General features: G+C 35.4%; 4 protein-coding genes across 4 annotated transcripts in view; 1 reads left to right on the top strand and 3 right to left on the bottom strand.

The window, feature by feature from the left end:
• Positions 1-19,054, top strand: part of disp (dispatched) — a 344,626-nt gene that overhangs the window by 187,258 nt on the left and 138,314 nt on the right. The window lies entirely within an intron of this gene.
• On the bottom strand, positions 286-4,672 carry LOC135842455 (neuroglian-like). Its single transcript, XM_065359930.1, has 4 exons — positions 4,466-4,672; positions 4,268-4,371; positions 721-820; positions 286-615 (listed from the first exon to the last, which is right to left on the bottom strand). Exons 1-3 carry the CDS (start codon positions 4,645-4,647, stop codon positions 810-812), a joined length of 297 nt encoding a protein of 98 aa, XP_065216002.1. The 5' UTR covers positions 4,648-4,672; the 3' UTR covers positions 286-615; positions 721-809.
• LOC135842448 (neuroglian-like) lies at positions 4,784-7,093 on the bottom strand. Its single transcript, XM_065359917.1, has 7 exons — positions 6,918-7,093; positions 6,652-6,831; positions 6,333-6,571; positions 6,147-6,265; positions 5,716-5,905; positions 5,307-5,577; positions 4,784-5,218 (listed from the first exon to the last, which is right to left on the bottom strand). The coding sequence occupies exons 4-7, from the start codon at positions 6,171-6,173 to the stop codon at positions 5,020-5,022; spliced, it is 687 nt and encodes a 228-aa protein (XP_065215989.1). The 5' UTR covers positions 6,174-6,265; positions 6,333-6,571; positions 6,652-6,831; positions 6,918-7,093; the 3' UTR covers positions 4,784-5,019.
• Positions 14,688-19,054, bottom strand: part of LOC135835958 (uncharacterized) — a 35,130-nt gene continuing 30,763 nt past the window's right edge. The window contains exon 3 of the mRNA XM_065350491.1: positions 14,688-15,144. Coding sequence (XP_065206563.1) covers positions 14,768-15,144 — 377 coding nt within the window. The 3' untranslated portion in view covers positions 14,688-14,767. The remainder of the gene's footprint in view (positions 15,145-19,054) is intronic.

Below are 19,054 nucleotides of genomic sequence, written 5' to 3'. Positions count from 1 at the left end.
CTAGGATCACATCTTCCCTTCAGGGATATCTCTGGAACTAATGTTTTTTCAGAGCGACTTCCACCCTTCAAATTTTTTGCGATATACCACAAAACAAAACAAAAATACCTTTTCCGAAATTAGTGAGGAAGTTCATAGGTAACATATACAATTATACATATGTTAAGATCTGCTTCTAAATACCAGCATTAGTCAGTTGAAAGCTGAATTTTCATACTACGGATTCCTTGGAAGATTTCTTAAACACGTGGGAGATGTGATTCATAATTATTTAAAATAAACCATCCTATCTGGGTTATTACTAAGTACATTATGATTCTTGGAGAGTCTTCCTTTCCACATTATTACAACCCTTCTATTTCTGATGCAACATTAATTCATACGAGGAAAAATGATAGAACGCCTAAATGTCTGTAATTTTAATACTTATCTTGAAACCTAACATTTAATCTACATACTTGGGTATTATTCTAACAATGATTTCATATTTACTGTTCAACTTAAAAGATACTCGTTCTCTTTATGTGAGCAGTTTGTAATCAATTTGTCCAATTCAGTGGGGGTTGTTGTAGAAATGCTTTTTGAATCAGATTCATCAGACGACTCGTTGACCACCTTAATATCAAAATTTTATAAAACAGAACAAAATTAAAGTAACACAATTTTAATAACTAATAGTTGACTAAAAGTTTCTCATCATACTTAACGTGTTACTCGTACCTCAACATTTGGTAATAACTCTGTTATGCGTTCAACAATATTTGAGAAATTTGGGCGTTGCCCAGGTTCATACTTCCAACAATCCAACATTAAATTGTACCTGTGAGAAAAGACCCTTGCTTCATATCACACCCTCGGAGTAATAAGGTTACATCTCAAAAAAAAATGTATAGATTTTAACATTTTGACATTTTTGCAGTATGTTGTATGACTCCAGCAACCAAAAAAAAAAGCTTCAAGTTGGGTATGCTCTTTAGATCTTGTACCAAAACAGACAAATGAAGAGTGATATTCCAAAACTCGCTTTGTCCATTTTCACAACTTTTCAGGAGAGAGGAAAAACAGTTTCCCTTTAAACGGGTAAATTGGCTTTTTAGGAGAGTTTAGCACTTTATTTGGGTGGATTTATGATGTAGGAGTGTAGGTATACATTTCATACACTAAATACTGCTGAAAAAAATTTCAATAAAAATGGACAAATCGCGTTTTGGAACATTATTTTTTTTACAAATTTTTAGTGAATTGGCTATTTAGGTGAGTTTAACACCTCATTTTGGTAGGTTGATGATGTACCCATGCGAAACAGTACCAGTGGTATTTACCAGAGAAAACTACCAATGATATTACCACTGGTACTTTCGTCAAGTACCACTGGTGACATTACCACTGGTTACCAATGGTAATGTCACAATTTTTTGGATTGCGAATTGTTTTAAAAATATATTTACGGCACCCCGGTTATTGTTTTTGATTGCAGACCCTCCTACCACAAAGGATTCTTCCTAAAAAATTTAAAACGCCAAAAAAAATTTGTTGCCCGAGGGGGGATTCGATCCCACTACCCCTAGTTCAGTAGCCGTCTACCTTACCAATTGAGCCATTGGAGTTGATGAAATAGTGCGTATTTAAAGCGTTTATATGCGCTTTTCAGCATTCTGCACTTATAAAAATTTCAAGTTACATGATTTTATCAAATAAAAAGTGCCTGTTCACATGATTAAATTTTTTGGATATGGGACCTTTTGAAGGTTGGTAATTTTTTTACTTCATTACAAAAAATTTCACGTGTTACTTTTTAAAAAAAATCACTTTAAAACATACTATACAATTGTTTTTTATTATTCTAAATTTTAAATTTGAAAGAAATTTCTTGAAGTATGATTAGGAGCCTTGTGAATATGCATTTGATTTCCCTTTCTAAATTTTTCTGTTTCTCAATTAAATTACATTGGAAATATCCAGCATGATAAATACCAATATCACCAGACATGGTAGGCCTAATGTATGGTAGACCAGTGGTACTTCACTGATACCCACTGGTATTGAAAATCACCAGTGGTATGCTAAGTGGTTTTTACCAGTGGCATATTTTCACCACTGGTACCAATGGTATCACCAATAGCAATACCACTGGTACCAGTGGTGAAAATATGCCACTGGTAAAAACCACTTAGCATACCACTGGTGATTTTCAATACCAGTGGGTATCAGTGAAGTACCACTGGTCTACCATACATTACCATTGGTGACCACTGGTGACCACTGGTACTGTTTCGCGTGGGTAGGAATGTGAGTTAATACTTCATCTACCAGGTACCACTGAAAACCCTACTTTGATAAAAATGGACAAAGCGAGTTTTGGAATATCACTCTTCAAATATAAAAATGGAACACTTTTCAGAAAAATAAAATTTTCACATATCATGAAACCAAATAGTTGCCATGAGTCATCAGGCCGGGCGGTAGCACGGTGAGGGGGTTGGGAAAAAGAATGTAGCCGCTACCGCAAACGCCTACTCTTCTGAGACCAACAAACGTGAAAATTAGTACCTTTCAATCTCAAAAACTATCGCACCAATTTCAAAAATTAATACCTACGTCATTTTGAAGATCTTGACGAGCTTATCAACATATCAAAATTTGACAGCTGTAGGTTGAATACCAAAAGTGCACGAGATCTTCAAACATGTCGTTTTTTCACTGTTTTTTTTCTTCATTTTCTTCAATACACTTTTCAGAAAATCTGCTGGGTCAAATTTGATGAAATTTTGTATGATGGTGTATTTATACACAATTCAGGTCACTACGAAGGCATTTTTGAAAAAACGAATTTTAACCACTTTTTTCCGAATTTGAAATTTTCAAATGCTCATTATTCAGAAAGTATTGTTGCAAGTGAGCTAAAACATACAAAAGGCACTTCTCTATTGTGTTAGTAATCTATATTCCAAATTTCATTCTAAATGATTCTGTTTAAAAGTCTGTAGCTTTGTTTAAGTAACTCAAAACCAACGTCAATATTCAGAATGGCCGTTAGATTTAAAATTTATCATGTTGCATTCAACGCATTCAGCGTTGTATGGAGTTGAAACGCGCGCGTCAACAAAAACGCAACCACTTGGCTGCATGACTTAAGTTTTGGCTTACTGCGCAGGGGGCCCTGGGTTCGAATCCCACCTGTACCTATGTACAAAAATTTTTTTCCAAGTTGATTTTTTTTTCAAGTAATTATTTTTTTTATTAAAAAATTGTCATCACTTCATTTTATATTCTTGAATTTTTCGACTTTGAAAATTGGTTTTGCTTTTTTTTAAATCTGAAAGAAATAATTTAAAAAATGAAAAAAGTCAAAATTTCACTATGCTAAGCTAGAAAGCTGAAATTTTGTATGTAAATTATGACAATTCAAATTGTTTGGAAATGGTTTTATACCATTTTGAGCAGTTCTAGAGCCTCCAGCAGGTTTATGAATGTTGGAATTTCCACAAAATGTTACCAAATCAAGGTGAAATTTTCCCAAATTTTTTACATCTACCTACGCTACTTTTAAAATAAATAGATAAATAAATAAATGAATAACATTCACTAGAACAAAAAAATCTCCAGAAGAGAATTAATCCCCCCTCCACAAGGTTTTTAAGGAAACCATGTTTAAGTGAAAGTGAATGCACTAACCTAATGTTTTATTTATAAAATTTATAAAAATACAAAATTTGAGAACACCACTGATATGAACTGAACAAGACTCTGGTGCTAGAGAGAAAAGATTTGTAATTCTCCCTCAACCACTGCCTTCTCATTCATTTTCACATGGTAGCATGGTGCACTCTTCAGAAAAAATTGGTGATATCCCCCAAAAAAGTACCTCACGGTAAAAAAAGAGGGGGTGTTGAAAAAGAACGCGCTATGAAAGGCTCGTCACCATTACAAAAAAAAAAAAAAACTTCAAAAAAATCTCCATAATAGAAAACAACTGAAGAATATCCAAAAAAATGACCCAAAACAAAAAATTACTGATATCTCCTTTATGCAGGGAGTTGGAGAATGATTGGTTGGTACCTCTACCTATTTACCTACCTATGAACCTACTTCAGAGTCTTTGCAAAATGAACAAAAATTTCACAACTTCCGCCCACTTCTTCAGACAAGTAGGTACATTTCCATTTCCAGCATTCATGAAGTATCCACCAATCATTCTCCAACTCCCTGCATAAAGGAGATATCAGTAATTTTTTGTTTTGGGTCATTTTTTTGGTCAGTAACTTACCGGTATCACCTTTGGCGAACTCAGCCATCGAATCTGTATCACTCTCCGGAGATGGTTTCTTTTCACTACTTAATGAGTCACGGGTACGAGGAGCGCCACCCAGCCTACGCAAATACGTATTTGTCAGGATGATATTGAGGTTATAATTATAACACAGAAGCGTATAGTACAGGAGTAAGTGTGTGCTAGTCTACTTACTGCTGCGAATATTCGTGGAAACCAAGTTCTTCGGGGTAATCGTGTCTTCCGTTTACAGCTTCTCGCTCGTGTACAACGTACTTACCGCCTCGGTTACGCTTCACTAAGCATACCAGTATGAGGACGAGTATGAGAAATGCGATAGCTAGTATCATGCCGACGAACCATCCGGCAGTAGCCATGTTTTCTTCAGCTTGTACGATAGGATTGTCGGCTACGTAGATCGAAAATGAAATACATACAATACTCGAGTTATAATAATTAGGTAATCAGTGGTAAAATATGCGACGATGGAATTAAATTTCTGTCTACCTGGTCCGTATGTTTCAACATCTCTGGGATCGGATTCCGAAGTATAATTACCATCGACGGAACCGACAATAAATTCGTATACTTTGTTCGGCCTTAAACTCCGCACGATAACGTAATCTTCGCTAATTTCGGTAATTTGGTCAAATCGAGGTTCGGCTTTCAATCTAATGATAAATAAAAACCATCGTATAATTTGTGAGTTTAAAATTCACGGGTGAGATTCTCACATCGCGTCGATCAATTTACCTATATTTAACGTAAAAGTGAGATCCAACCGATTTTTCAGAACAAGTACTGAGATCTCTGTAATAACCGCATGGGAACCAAGAGACTTTCACTGATGAGAAAATGTCAGAATCTACATAGAAGCGTTCAACTTCAAAATGTGGTTTCACTGGTGGAGAGCTCAAAGTTCCTCTGGTTCTTTGTTCAATTGAGAACCTATTTTTTCAACATGAAATATGTAAACATTGAAACATACGACGAATTGTTTTCAAAACGATTAAATTAAACCACTGATGAAACGTACTTTTCTCCTTCGCCAGCACGAGTAGTAGCATTGATATGAATCCTGTACTTGGTTCCTGGTTCCAAGCCAGCTAATTTGGCACGTGTCTTATTAGGATCTTCAATTTGCGGATGACGTTCTTGTAAAGGACCCAATTCGGTTCCAACAACGGTTTGGTAATAGATTTTGTATCCGGTCAATACACCATTCGTTTCGATAGGAGGTTTCCAAATTAAATAAAACGCAGAACTACCTAACGTTATTGCTTCTAAAGATTGGACGGCATCGGGTACTGTAATAAAAATAAAGAAATACACGAATAAATAAAATCTCTGTTCATGGTATCGGTTTGGATTGCTTATTCTATATGTTCTAGCATGTCCAGAAGTATGACAATACATAATTAATAAATCATCAATTGTAGACAAACCTCCTTCGGGAGTAACGATAATTAAATCATCACTAGGTGCACTGTTGTATTTTCCATTATACGCCAAAATTCGGACTTTGTTTATGGTATTTGGAGTTAATTTATCGATGATGGCAGTGGTGACGTTATTAGGTATCAGCACTTCTTTTATTCTACTTGTCAGTTGATCGTAATCCGGCCACATTTGTATCTAAAAAATACAGAAATGATTAAAAATAATGCTTACGATGTTCACAAAATGAATAGAACGAACAAAATGTTCAGGATGAATGATGAAACATTGAAAATGAAACGAATGCTAAATATAAAACTTGCTATCTACCGTAGTATTAGAATAGCGACTTATCTTTTTTTTTACAAGTCTAAGTTCTAACAGGATTTTGAAAGTAAGTAATTTAGATTTATCTGCTAATTAAAATACTATAGTTTACCCTGTATCCTTTGAAATGCCCTCTCATCGACTCCTTGGTCACTCCCTGCCAAGATACATTCGCAGTAGTAGCTGATATGTTTTGTATCAGGATTAAATTCTTTGGACCTTCGATTGGTACTGTGAATAAAAAGAACGTTTTAACACTTATTCATAGCAATGAATAGATTACAGTGAGCTAACTGACCATCTTCTCCAGAATACCCTTCGACTTCTACAGGGATAACTCTTGCTTGACCAAGTTCGTTGCCGGCGATAACCTTGACTAAGTATTTTTCAAAAGTCGGTGTGTCAATTACTGTGTGTTCTCCTACTTCCCATTTCGATATGGCAACATTGTCCCATTTAGGTACTACCGGGTGTATCTCTTTTCCACCAAACTTCGTAATAGAAACGAGGAGCGTGGTGTTCGATTTTTGGCATAGGCTACGATGAAAAAAAAAACTCGTTCAAGTTTTTCGATAAACTGGAGAATTGGGAAAATGATTCCACAAAATCCTACTTACCGTCCACGATATCACCAAATTGGAAGGTTCAGTACCTTGAGCAACCACGTGGTCTGGGTTCTTATACGGAACATCGGGATCAGTTCGACAGATACCGGAATGTGCTGATGGCGGAGAAGGTCCAATTTTATTCTTAGCAATTACTCTGAATGTGTAATTGGCCCAAGGTGTCATTTTAACCTACAACGCGATACAAATGATTAAAATATTCTATTTTTAATACGTGACATATTAAGCTAAGGTCAATTTCAATTAAAATGACGTACTTTGTACGTAGTATCCGAAGCTGGAACCGAATCATGAGCTGTATCCCATGTATCTGGAGTAAAACTGGTATTGTACTGAATAACGTAATTTAAAATAGATGCTCGGTTGTCACCCATTGGCATCCAAGTAATATCAGCATCTTTTGCGTTACACGCTACGTTAGTCAACTTGGGAGCATTCGGGATATCTTGAACGATAGACGTAGTTTTTTTTTAAATTTTCTCTTCAAATATTTCGTATGAATTAAGTAAGATACGTATGTTGAAACACGTGAAAATAATTATCATTTCTGAAATTGGGCAAATACTTTGGTCCGCAGTGGTGCCAATGGTCATTGTGGTCAATTTTTAAAATACTCAGTCAATACACTGTGTGAGAGAGCCGCCTTTTCGCTCAACTCGTAGGTACCCAACACTTCTATGTACCCAAATCCTTCCCCCACCAAGCTCATAAAAATAAACAATGTGTTTAACCTAATGGAAAAAGTGCACGAATTCGGCAACCACTCCGCCAAATTTTGTGCGAAGTTGGCCACGCTGCGGAGTCGTAAAAATATTACCAGCTGTAGGTATTCAAAAATGTTGAACTTACCCTTTTCATCTATGCAGTTGACTCCACTCAAGACTTGGACGAACGTTGAAATAACAAATATAACGTAAATCTGTGGAAACATTTCGAATACTTAATTTTTACAGTTCTCGCGTCAATTCAATTAAATTCTATTTATGATTTTATGCAAATGCTGTAGTATTCCGCAGAGAAGTACTTACATATCAGCTCGGAAATGTGTCTAGTCATCATTAAAATGGGTAGGAAATGATTTATTCCGCGTTATTTAATCTCGGTTGGAATTTTTCGAGATTAGGTACATGAAATATGAGGATAATTGACGAGGGGAAGGAGATTAAAATCGTGAAAAATAGCTTTTTTCAGTGCTATCGCTTCAATCGTACTAAATTTTTGATAAACAATTTATCAAAACGTTGACATCGTTTAAATGACATTGAATGCTTCCTTGTGATCACGTTTCATGCGCAATAATTTTTTTCGTGGAGTTGGACAATCGAACATCGGCGTTTTACGACTGTACATAAATAATTTCAAGCAGAAACAGGAAAGAACTGCGTCATTAGTCCCTGGACAAAACGAGCAGCGATTCAAATTTTAAATTTGTTCTCTGAAAATTTTTTCAACTCTCGAAAAATTTAAGTATCCGCCAGAAACAGCGTTGTAAAAAAAAATAGCTCATAGTGACGTCACAAATTGCTTTCTTTCTTCTCTTTAAACTGGAAGAGCACCAAAATTTTTAAAATTCATTTTTAAAAATTGCAAAGAAAATACAATCCTCCAAAAAAACTCTTCAAAAAAGAATTACACCCCGCCCTCTCCACGATTCCTAATGAACTAGAGGTAAAAATATTTCAGTAAAAAAATGTTATGATACTTATAATGGTGGAATCCGCCCCTGATAAAAAATACCTACCACTTCACCAGATGGTATGAGACAAACTATGAAACAGTTAATGAGCCAAAAATTTGGGGGCTGACAAATCTACCAGAAGACTCCAGAGTCAAGTTAGATTATCAAACTTATTTGAGGGATCTGTCCGCCCCAAATTTTTGGCTCATTAACTGTTTCATAGTTTGTCTCATACCATCTGGTGAAGTGGTAGGTATTTTTTATCAGGGGCGGATTCCACCATTATATCATAACATTTTTTTACTGAAATATTTTTACCTCTAGTTCATTAGGAATCGTGGAGAGGGCGGGGTGTAATTCTTTTTTGAAGAGTTTTTTTGGAGGATATCAGTATTTTTTTTCTATGTATGTTGTGATGAAGTGATTAATCTGATGAATGAAAAATAGCATTGTAGGCAGTAGCATGCAGATAGTGGAAAGATTACCGGACATTTTTCATTCAACTGACTGGAATAAAACCAGTGGGTTTTCAAGGGTGATGGAAGGGAGGGGGGAGGTGACCACCAAAAATTCGCCAACCAGTAAAAGAAAAAATTTCAATTTTGTCAAATAAAATGATGAATAGAGAATACAAATTTTTAAAATGAAATGAGAGATGAAATGACAAGTTCACTAATTGATAATTACCTACCTATATAATACCTACCTGTTAAAAAATTGTTATTTTCCTTTTTGAATTTTTTGAAGTTTCAAAATGGAATTTTTTAGTTTAGGAAATGGATAAAAAAATGGCTGAGTGAAGGGAGTGAAAAAACGTTCAAAAATACAAGAGGTGAAAAACGATGTGTTTTTTAGAAATTTGTTCATTTTTTTGGCTTCAAAATTTTGGAATTTAAATGTAAAGTTTTTAAAATTTTTTTTTGAAAATTAAAGACAAAAAAACCTGAGCAAAGTGAGGGCAAAACCGCCAAAACGTTATTTCAAGAAGTAAAAAAAACAATATTTTTCTGGTGAAAAGTGTATCTACTAAAGCCCGGAACGATGTCGTTAGTCGTTACAACGTCATCGCTTCAAAACTGTTAACGATACTGTTAGTAACAGGTTTTTCTTATCAGCGAATTATTCACATCGCTTTCTAACAAGTTTATTTGAAGCGATGTCGTTAGTATCGCTTTTGGTATCGCCATCGCTAACGCTTTTGAATATGACTCACACACACTCACACACCCCCGCGCTCATATAAGCGTGCGCAACCATTCATATATTCATGCAACAGATAAGGATTTCTGTGCCGATGCATAATCGATACTGAAATAATCGTTTTATAAAAAGTGATTGTAACAACTAACAGGTTTGGGTTTTATTTGGCGATACCGATTACTAACGGGTATCGCTTTTAAACGATGCGATAGCTGTTATAACTACATCACTAACGACATCGTTCCGGGCTTTAGTATCTACCTATCTTATTTGTATTAAATATGTACGAGTTTTAAAAAATTTAAGTAATGGAATTTTTTCAATGTGCACTTTGAAAAAAAAAACACAAGAGGCCCAAGCCAAGCCTAGCCAAGCTAGGACAAAAGAAAATTTTTATTTTAAGAAGTGAAAAACAACGTTGTTTTGTGATGAGTTGTATTTTTTTGATTTCGCAATTTATTTTTAGAAATTAAGCATTTAAAATGAAAATTGCTTTGAAAAAATCAACTTGAAAAATTAAAAAAAAATTTAGGATCGGATGGGGTTCGAACCCAAGCCTTCTGCATGGCGCACACTGGTTCAGATTGAAATTTAGCGCGCCAAAAATAAAAAAAAAAAGTCCTTTAAAAAAGTTCAAAATAGTGCCAAAGTATTAAGTATAGTCTAGAACCTACATATCCAGAGTATTAAGACCTAATGTAGAATTGTTATTGCCTTATCCATGAGATAAAATGTCACTATACATATAATAAAAATCGTGGCTACTTGTGTGTGTTTTTACAATGCTTGTCTTTTCCTCTTATCGTATGCAAAAGCGATAACCCAGTATATCATTTTAAAGCTGAGTTTCTCTAGTTTCACGTGGTGTATTTGTTTTTCAATTATCGTTTGATGGATCTTTCAATTTTGCGAACAAAGTTGGTACATTTTTTGAATTTTTTCTACTGATATTTTAGTGTCAAACTAATTCCGTCCAAGAGATACCAAAAAAAACGTATCGGCATTTAGAGGGCCCAAGTATCAGCTTTAAGACTGTGCATGCACTTTTTCCACCTTCTTCCACCTTTGGCTATTTTCACGCTTTTTAGATTTTTAGATACAAGTAATAAAAGTCTAAATCATCAATTTTAAAATAAAAGGCTCTTGAATATTGAATTTGAGGGTCGTATGGGTATTAGGTTAAATTTTTAATCCATGTTCGACAGTAGAGTCAATTTTGTCTTAATGAAGGAGGGGGGGGGGTTGCCAAAACTGAAAATTTTCAAAATTATGGGCATTGAAATGATGTTTTTGTTAGAATGGGTATTGGGTTACATTTTTAATCTAATTTTGACAGAACACCCGGGGGGGGGGGGGTACCAAATACTAAACATTTTCAAAAATGATACGGACATATTGATTTCTGTATCAGTTTAAAATGGAAACTTACATCTCGTGTGTATATAATTGGTATTGCTTGTATTAATAATAAATTTGTTTCTTTTGTAAGATGTTTACACACAGGCAATTACACACGTACTTGCGAGGTAGGAAATTGAAATTTAATAGCGGTACTGCAAAAAAAGTCTGTTGACTTACATCAAAGAAAATTTGGGAGAATCGGACAAAACACCGGATGATATAATCCAGACTGCAATAACCATATTTTGTTCACATTTATGGCAACGCTGCCAGGTAGTGAATTTAGAAGGGAAAAATATGTAGATTTTGACATCTCACTCGAAAAATTCCAAAATTTTACCACTCAGCTCCCCCTTGGTAGATCATTTTGGGGCTTGGGTAGAAAATTATGTCAAAAATGAATTTGGAAGGAAAAAATATGGATTTCGACACCCCACTCAAAAAATACCGAAATTTGGACCTTTGCACCCTCCCTTGGGGGCCCATTTTGGGGCTAGGGTAAAAACTAATGTCCTAAACGAATTTTGGAGGCAAAACTATGCAGATTTTGACACCTCACTCGTAAAATTCCAAAATTTGCCCCTTCGCACTCCCCCTCGGGGGCCCATTTTGGGGCTATGGTAAAAACCAGGGTTGGGTATCTACGCGTAGAATAACCTATTCTACATTTTGGTGTAGAATGCGTAAAATTTGATGTAGAATGTGTAAAATGCGTAGAATAGGCGTAGAATGTGTAGAATGCGTAAAATACGATGTAAAATGCGTAGAATGCGACAAAATCACCCATCTGAAAGCCAAAAATGAGACCACCTCATGTGTTAGAATGGACAAGTATTAGAATGGTCAGGTGGTAGAAAAAGAGGGAAAAAAAGGGAAAAATATTTTTGTTGCCAACCCACTTTGTTTGGAGAAGAAAATTTTGTAAATTAAAATGAAAAGAAAAGCCCAAGTATTAGAATGGTCAAGTTGTAGAATAGTCAAGTATTAGAATGGTCAAGTGTTAGAAAATGAAAAATACAAATATCAGGATGGACTCGGAGAATGTGAGAATTAGGCGAGGCGAAGCCGAGCCGTTTAAAATTTATATTTCATTCAATGAGCATTACTCCCCTTGGTGAGTTCAGACGGAGGCTGGACATTACCGTGTATGTAGACAGTACCTGCGGTAGTTTCTAAAAAACTGTACTCACTACTCACCGAGGCCGAAGGCCGAGGGAAGTTCACAGACATAGTATGAACAACAAAGCGACCCGCGCAACCGAGGCGAAGCCGAGGTGAGCGGACACAGCGCCCCCCAACCCTGAAAACGGCTACCCTTGTACCCTATTATCCAAAAAAGTACTAAGTCTAAGTACCACTTCCTCATCCTCTTATAACAGATTGCTCTTTTCCCCCTATTTTTCAAATACTTGACCATTCTAATACTTGACTATTCTACAACTTGACCATTCTAATACTTGGGCTTTACTTTTCATTTTAATTATTTTACAAAATTTTCTTCTCCAAACAAAGTGGGTTGGCAACAAAAATATTTTTCCCTTTTTTTCCCTCTTATTCTACTAGGGAACTGTAACCCAGGTATGTCAGACGGCCATTTTGTTCCTGGTTTGACAAACTTAGCATTGCAGTATATGGGAATTCGGCAAACTTTAACCGCGTATATCTTCAAAACCGTGCACTTTTACAACTTTTTCATAATAACATCTTTGAAAGAGAATTGAACGAGCTTTCCAATGGTATGCTACATGTATCAATTGAAATACATTTATTTATTTTGAATTTCAGTCATTTTTCAGCACTTCATTTTTGCGTTAAAAATAGTTTGAAATTGTGTGAAATTCACAGCATGTGCTCTAATTCAATGATTACTTTCATTCTATGCCAGAAATTCCGTCATAAAAACCTTGAATCGAAAAATTACAATTTTTTTTCGTAAGGAACAAAATGGGAGTTTGACATACCCGGGTTACAGTACCTTAATTCTACAACTTGACCATTCTAATACTTGGCCATTCTAACACAAGAGGTGGTACCGCCAAAAATATTGTTTATTTATCAAAAATGTGATTTGAACAATTAAAGTTCAACTATTTTGTTCAGCAAATTAAATTGGAAATGTGAATCTTCTTTTTGATTATGTAACCTGATTATAAAATAAATGATTAAAAAAATGAAAAAATAAAGTTTTTTGAAAAAAAATTGTCTGCACATTTACCTATTCTACGCATATTCTACGCATTCTACACATTCTACGCATTCTACGCATTTTACACTATTTCCAGGCTATTCTACATGTGCTATTCTACGCGTAGAATGTCCATGTATTCTACATGGTGTATTCTACGGCACAACCCTGGTAAAAACTAATGTCAAAAACGAAATTTGGATGTAAAATTACGTAGATTTCGACACCTCACTCGTAAAATTCCAAAATTTGCCCCTTTGCACCCCCCCTCGGGGGCCCATTTTGGGGCTAGGGTAAAAAATAACGTCAAAAATGAATTCTGCGCCTCAAATTACCCCTTAATCAACATCTACACGTCCACAATATCGATGCTTTGATTTTTGGCACGCTAAATTTCAATCTGAACCAGTGTGTGGCGAGCCGCAGCTTAAACCAAGCAGCCACTTGGGCTGCTTAGCACATATCGCATTTCAACTGCATACAACGCTCACGTTGTAACAGCAACACGTGTTGTGCTTTAAATTTAACGGACATTTTGATATTGAACGTGTATGTGCAATAATAATTATTATTGCACATAAATTAAAGCTCACATTAATTTGAAAATATTAAAAGGCACTTCTACGATGTTCAAAGTATATTTGAACAAAATTTCAACGTAATTCGTGCCGTATTCGAAGCTGTAGCTTTGTCTAAAGAATCAATAATGGAGAAAATTAGTATTACAAATTAACTGTTTCTTTAGACAAAGCTACAGCCTCGAATAGGGCACAAATCACGCTGAAATTTTGTTCAAATGTACTTTGAACATCGTAGATGTGCCTTTTGATGTACGTACATCTATCCCAGCTTTGGTTTGATTGTACTTTGGATAAATATAATGCTCGTTTTTTCAAAATTTGTCATTTTTCAGCATCTTTAGACTCCACTCAAGCTTGATGTAATTGGGCTACAAAGTTCAATTTTTGCATGAACATCAAGTTTGTGGTGGAGAAGTGCCTTTTGATATTTTGGGTCAATTTTGAAAATTTTTGGGGCCCAAAAAGGGGGGGTGCAGGGTCAATTTTCAAAAAATTCACAATTTTATACCCTTAGTCAGTAATGGATAACAAATCAAAGCTATATTCCAAATTTCATTAAAATCGGTTTGGTCAATCCTTCTAACTTTGAGTGGAACTTGAAGAACAATTTTACCAAAATTACAAAAAACAGGGTACTTGAAACTTCCCAAATTTTTATCGTACAAAAATCATTCTTATATATTCTGAAAGGTTTTTGAAAAATAAGAAAAAAAGTATCTATGCGTTTTTTGAATAAACGCATAGTTTTTGAGAAAATTGCGTTTGAAACTCCGGGAAATTGCATTACGAAATAGTTACAGAATATAACTCCGTGTGGCGGTGCGCCGTCTATGGTTGAACGCGTTTCATTACACGCTTGAAACCGTGGGAGGGCGGGGGGGCACGCTACCGCGTCGTCTGATTTATTCAATTTTGAAATTTAATAAGGTAAAATTGAAAAATCTCAAATTCAAGACACAATTTAATACAAAAAATTTGTTTTTAAATTTTATTCGGTCAATTAGGTATCCATAAGTTATATGTACAAATAGTGTATGATTTTAACCATCAGTGCGATGCGTATCAACAAGGAAGGCTCCATAAAACAGTAGCATTGTTCGAACCAGCAACGGCGTAATATTCAATCGGTAGATGTTTTGAATCTTCTGATGATAAGAATGCACTTTTTCCCTTTCTTCCTATTTCTATTTTACTCTTATTATCCTTATTTGTAATTTCAATCCAGAATTCGCGCCATTCGTTGAGTGACAGCATACCGTCGTCCACTTTGGTTGCAACTGTATTTGGATCATATCTAGTTTTTCGAATTATTGCACCGGTGTTATTCCATGCTCCCAGTACTATCTCATAAGCTGTATTTTTGTTTTTAGGGAATACATCTTGTGAAAATAACATATGAGCGTCACGGTTCGCTTTCACTTTGAATTTTAACTCTATATGTTAGGCGCGAATTACGTGCATGTAAATAAATAATATTTTTTAATCGCGAATGATGCGATTTTTCAACTAAAATAAATATTTTAATCGCGATGACGCGATCTCTTAAACGTAAAATAAAATAAATAGAATAGAATAGCGCGGATGACGCGAACGTTAGTATAGCTATTATACTGTAACGCGGAGATGCGTTGTTTTAGTGTTAAAATAAGGGTAGTTTACTACTCTTAGATAAACTATGTACCCTTGTGAATATAAGCTAAGAAGAGGCTGTGTAGCAGCATCTTCTTCCGATCAAATAAACGGATTTAAAACCTGTTTATTGCCTTGTATTTTTGGAGGTAGTCTTGGCTGCTTTTCGCGCTGACTACGTTTTACCAAGGTGGTTGGAGAAGATTCCCTTCTCTCTCTTAATGTTGTGTTCTCTCTCTTGCTTCCTTCTTAACCCTCCTTCGCCCCTTAGACCATACGTTCGTGGCTGCTTCTAGCGCTGACGAACGGACAGTCCAAGGGTATGTTTGGCTGCCTATTTTGGCTAGTGTTCGCATATCGATGCATTTTTCAATATCGATATTTTCGATACGATATTCAAAAATATCGATAAATATCGATAATATCGATATTAATCCATTGGTAAATAAGAAAAGAAAATACTTCGCGTCTGTATCTGCTATGAGTGCTATGACATGGGGGAATAACTCTCAAAGATTTGAAATTTTGTAATTCAATATTCATGCAAACAAAATACAAATTGAAAATGCGGAATGCAAAAAAAATTGAAAGGAATTCATTTTATAATTAAAATTTAAGGGCCGTATTAATATGAAGCGTTCGAAATAAACCATCAAAATTGCGTAATTACCAAAAATAGTAATTTTTGGATAACAATTCCGAGATTTCTGTTGAAGTATAGAAATATAGACTAATCTATACCACTTTGCCTGTTCTGGATATCTTTTTAAGCACTGGGTTGTGATGAATTAATAGCTTGTGAATTATAAGGTAATATCTCTTGCGATCTGTTAACTAGCTCATAGAATCCTCAGGGTCGTGATAGATCGCAGACAGATTTAAGATATTGTTGGTACGACATAAAAATAATTAAATGGAGTTGGGCGTGTTTTTATAAGATGAATTACTATAAGATGTCTTGAGTCGGCCGAAATCAGTGGTAACTGCTGGAAAATAGGTCGAAAATAAAGATTTTCGACTTTTATACTTACGTTTTATACCATTATAAGATGAAAATACTTCGACGATTCGATGTTCAAAATAATCATTTTGAACATTTTATTATATACTCGGCTTATACACTCGAACTAATTACGATTGGAATAAATCGAGAACACACAAATAACTTCGTAACACACGATTTAATTGGTTTGAAACGCATCGCAATACCAATTCTTTCTCACCATTTAAGGGAGGTTAATTGAAGGTTATTTGACTACTTTGTGGAAAAATAGATTTTGGAAAACTTAGGTCTATAACACGGGAAACTTATCAGAATAAGCCTAGGACTGGTTTTTGGATTACTTAGGTCAATAACACGAGGATGCTTAGGTCAATAAAACTTAGGTCAATAAACTTAGGAAAATAACACGAGGATGCTTAGGTCAATAAGGAAATAATAAGGAAAAGGAAACTAATAAGACGAACTCCACGATACATATACGAAGGTGATCTGAGTACGTAAAGAAAACACCAACGACCCCCGAGGGAACACTCACGAATGGAATTTGGTTTACAATTCCTAATTGGGCTGGTCCATTATAAGCTGCGTTACTATAAGATGAGAGGTCGAATACATCAACTTGATCTGGAAATTTTACTAAGTCCAGAAAACTGAAACTTAGTAGAATATTTCGGCGTCGAAAAGAACCGGAACGGAACTGCCTGCTATGTTGGGAGCTAGTCCCAAGCATAGCTCTGGAAACGACAGCATATAAAACAACACAGGATCCAATATTACCGACTGCTATTTGCCCATGAGTGTAGGTGCCTCTCCCCGGGGTCAATAACGAATCGGGAGTCGAATTACAACGAAAGGAAAAGGAATGTACTAAGACAAGACTAAGCCAAACGAGAAACTGCAACAAGACTGACTTTTTAGAGTTTTTCAGGCCGCTTGTTAACATAAAATGTGTATTTTTAAGGAAAAGAGTAGGAGTAAGTTGTGCGCGCGCCGAACGTTGTGATTGGCTAAAGCGCTACCCCCAGAAATGAACAGGAAGTCGATTGAATGACGCAATATTCACGTATGATTGCATCATATACGGAAATCTTATGTAATATTTCCGATAATTGCGTCATCTTTTTAAAGGTAGGTATATCGACTGAACAGGTAGGCAGGGAGGTCGACGGGGTCAATGTACATTAAGTGGTCATTAAAATCGCGTAATATTTCGATGTCTCAGGGATCCGCAAAATATTTCTTCGTGTATGGAGGGAGAAAAATAACAATGTTTTTTCTCCCAAGTATAAGTTGACAGATTCTGACGTAATATTTCTCCCACGTAGTCGGCATAAAATACAATTAATTCCATTATTTCGAGGTCGATATTTTCTCCCAGTGTATGTGGGAGAAAAGCCATATTTTTCTCCCAGTATAAGATGAAATATTACGTTTTCTCCCAGTATAGGCAGTAGAATTCTAACAGCTTTCTGTCACCATAAGTGGGAGAAATTGATTAGTTTTCTCCCAGTATAGGTGACTTAAAAGTGATAATTTTCTCCCATTACAAATGCCCCGATTTAGGGTGACATATGAGTGTAGAAAATATGGTATCGTAAATCCAACGTAAAAACAGCGGGAAAATATCCTTTATAAGTTGAGTGCCTATACTGGTGTCGATGGGACGTACTGGAATCGGTGAAGTCTGAGTTGAAATCGATGATATGTATCGAATCGGCGTAATCTGTTGATTATAAGTTGAATAATCGAAATATTTATAAGATGAATTAATGACCTTAATGACCCGATGTATGACCCCTGCCCCGATTTTCGTATCGTATTTTAGGAACGAAGAGTGACCTTTAATATTGTAAAGAAGTAGGAAGGAAGAACCATAAAATCTGTGTCAAATAACCTCCGTACATAGTAAGTGAAAAATTACAATCTTATGAATAAATATAAATCTTATGAAAAATATGAAAAGAAAAAATTGAAAATTTACAAATGAAAAGTTTGTGAATTAAGAGCTTCCAAAAATATACATGACATTAATTTTGTCCAAATTAAATGAAAAATAAAAAGGATTTTTACTGTATATTGTTGATAATTATATATTTTTTTTTTTTTTTTTTAAAGAGAGTCCGTGACTCGTATCTGGACCGCATCGTAATCAGCATCAGTTAAGTTGTAAGATGTTTTAATGAATGTCGTCAGCGAATCTTCGAAGTCGGAGGTATAATAATCCAGTTTTTTCCGGTGTCGTGTTAGCGCAACTATTTGATGAGGTATGCTTTCGAACACAGCTACTTTGTCCTTGATGAAACGCACGACGATGATATGTTCATTTTGCTTGCCCTGGAATTCATGAATGGTATTCGTTGGAAATCCATGTTTCGACAGAAATTCCTTTTCTTGCTGGGTAAATGTCAGGTAATGAGCTCCATCGATAAGTGGAAGTTGTCGAATATTTACATATGGGTGAGCTTTCATTTCCCGGCGAACTGTCGATGTTGTAAACATTCCATGTTTGTAGAAATGACAAAGTAAAAATGAAGCCGTCGCCGTGCACCGATGTGAAATTGATAAATATTCAGTTTCATTTATTAGGTTATCTGGAATCAAACTGTGAAAAATCGCTGGAATCGGTGATCTATTAATGTATGGAATCTGATGGGTATCTCCAATCATGATGATGAATCTCGCCGAACTTTTGCACATTGCAAATACTATTTGCCCAA

Source organism: Planococcus citri, chromosome 1 (genome assembly GCF_950023065.1).
Source record: "Planococcus citri chromosome 1, ihPlaCitr1.1, whole genome shotgun sequence".
In the NCBI taxonomy this organism is placed as follows: domain Eukaryota; kingdom Metazoa; phylum Arthropoda; class Insecta; order Hemiptera; family Pseudococcidae; genus Planococcus; species Planococcus citri.
Note: the sequence above shows the minus strand (reverse complement) of the source record. Positions and strands in the feature narration are given on the sequence as shown.

Coding starts and splice junctions, on each gene's coding strand:
- LOC135842455 (XM_065359930.1), bottom strand. CDS start 4,647: ATGGCTACTGCCGGATGGTTCGTCGGCATGATACTAGCTATCGCATTT. Junction 4,372..4,465: donor TTCCACGAATATTCGCAGCA/GTAAGTAGACTA, acceptor GTATTTGCGTAG/GCTGGGTGGCGCTCCTCGTA.
- LOC135842448 (XM_065359917.1), bottom strand. CDS start 6,173: ATGAGAGGGCATTTCAAAGGATACAGG. Junction 5,906..6,146: donor GGCATTTCAAAGGATACAGG/GTAAACTATAGT, acceptor TGTATTTTTTAG/ATACAAATGTGGCCGGATTA. Junction 5,219..5,306: donor CGTGCTGGCGAAGGAGAAAA/GTACGTTTCATC, acceptor TTGAAAAAATAG/GTTCTCAATTGAACAAAGAA.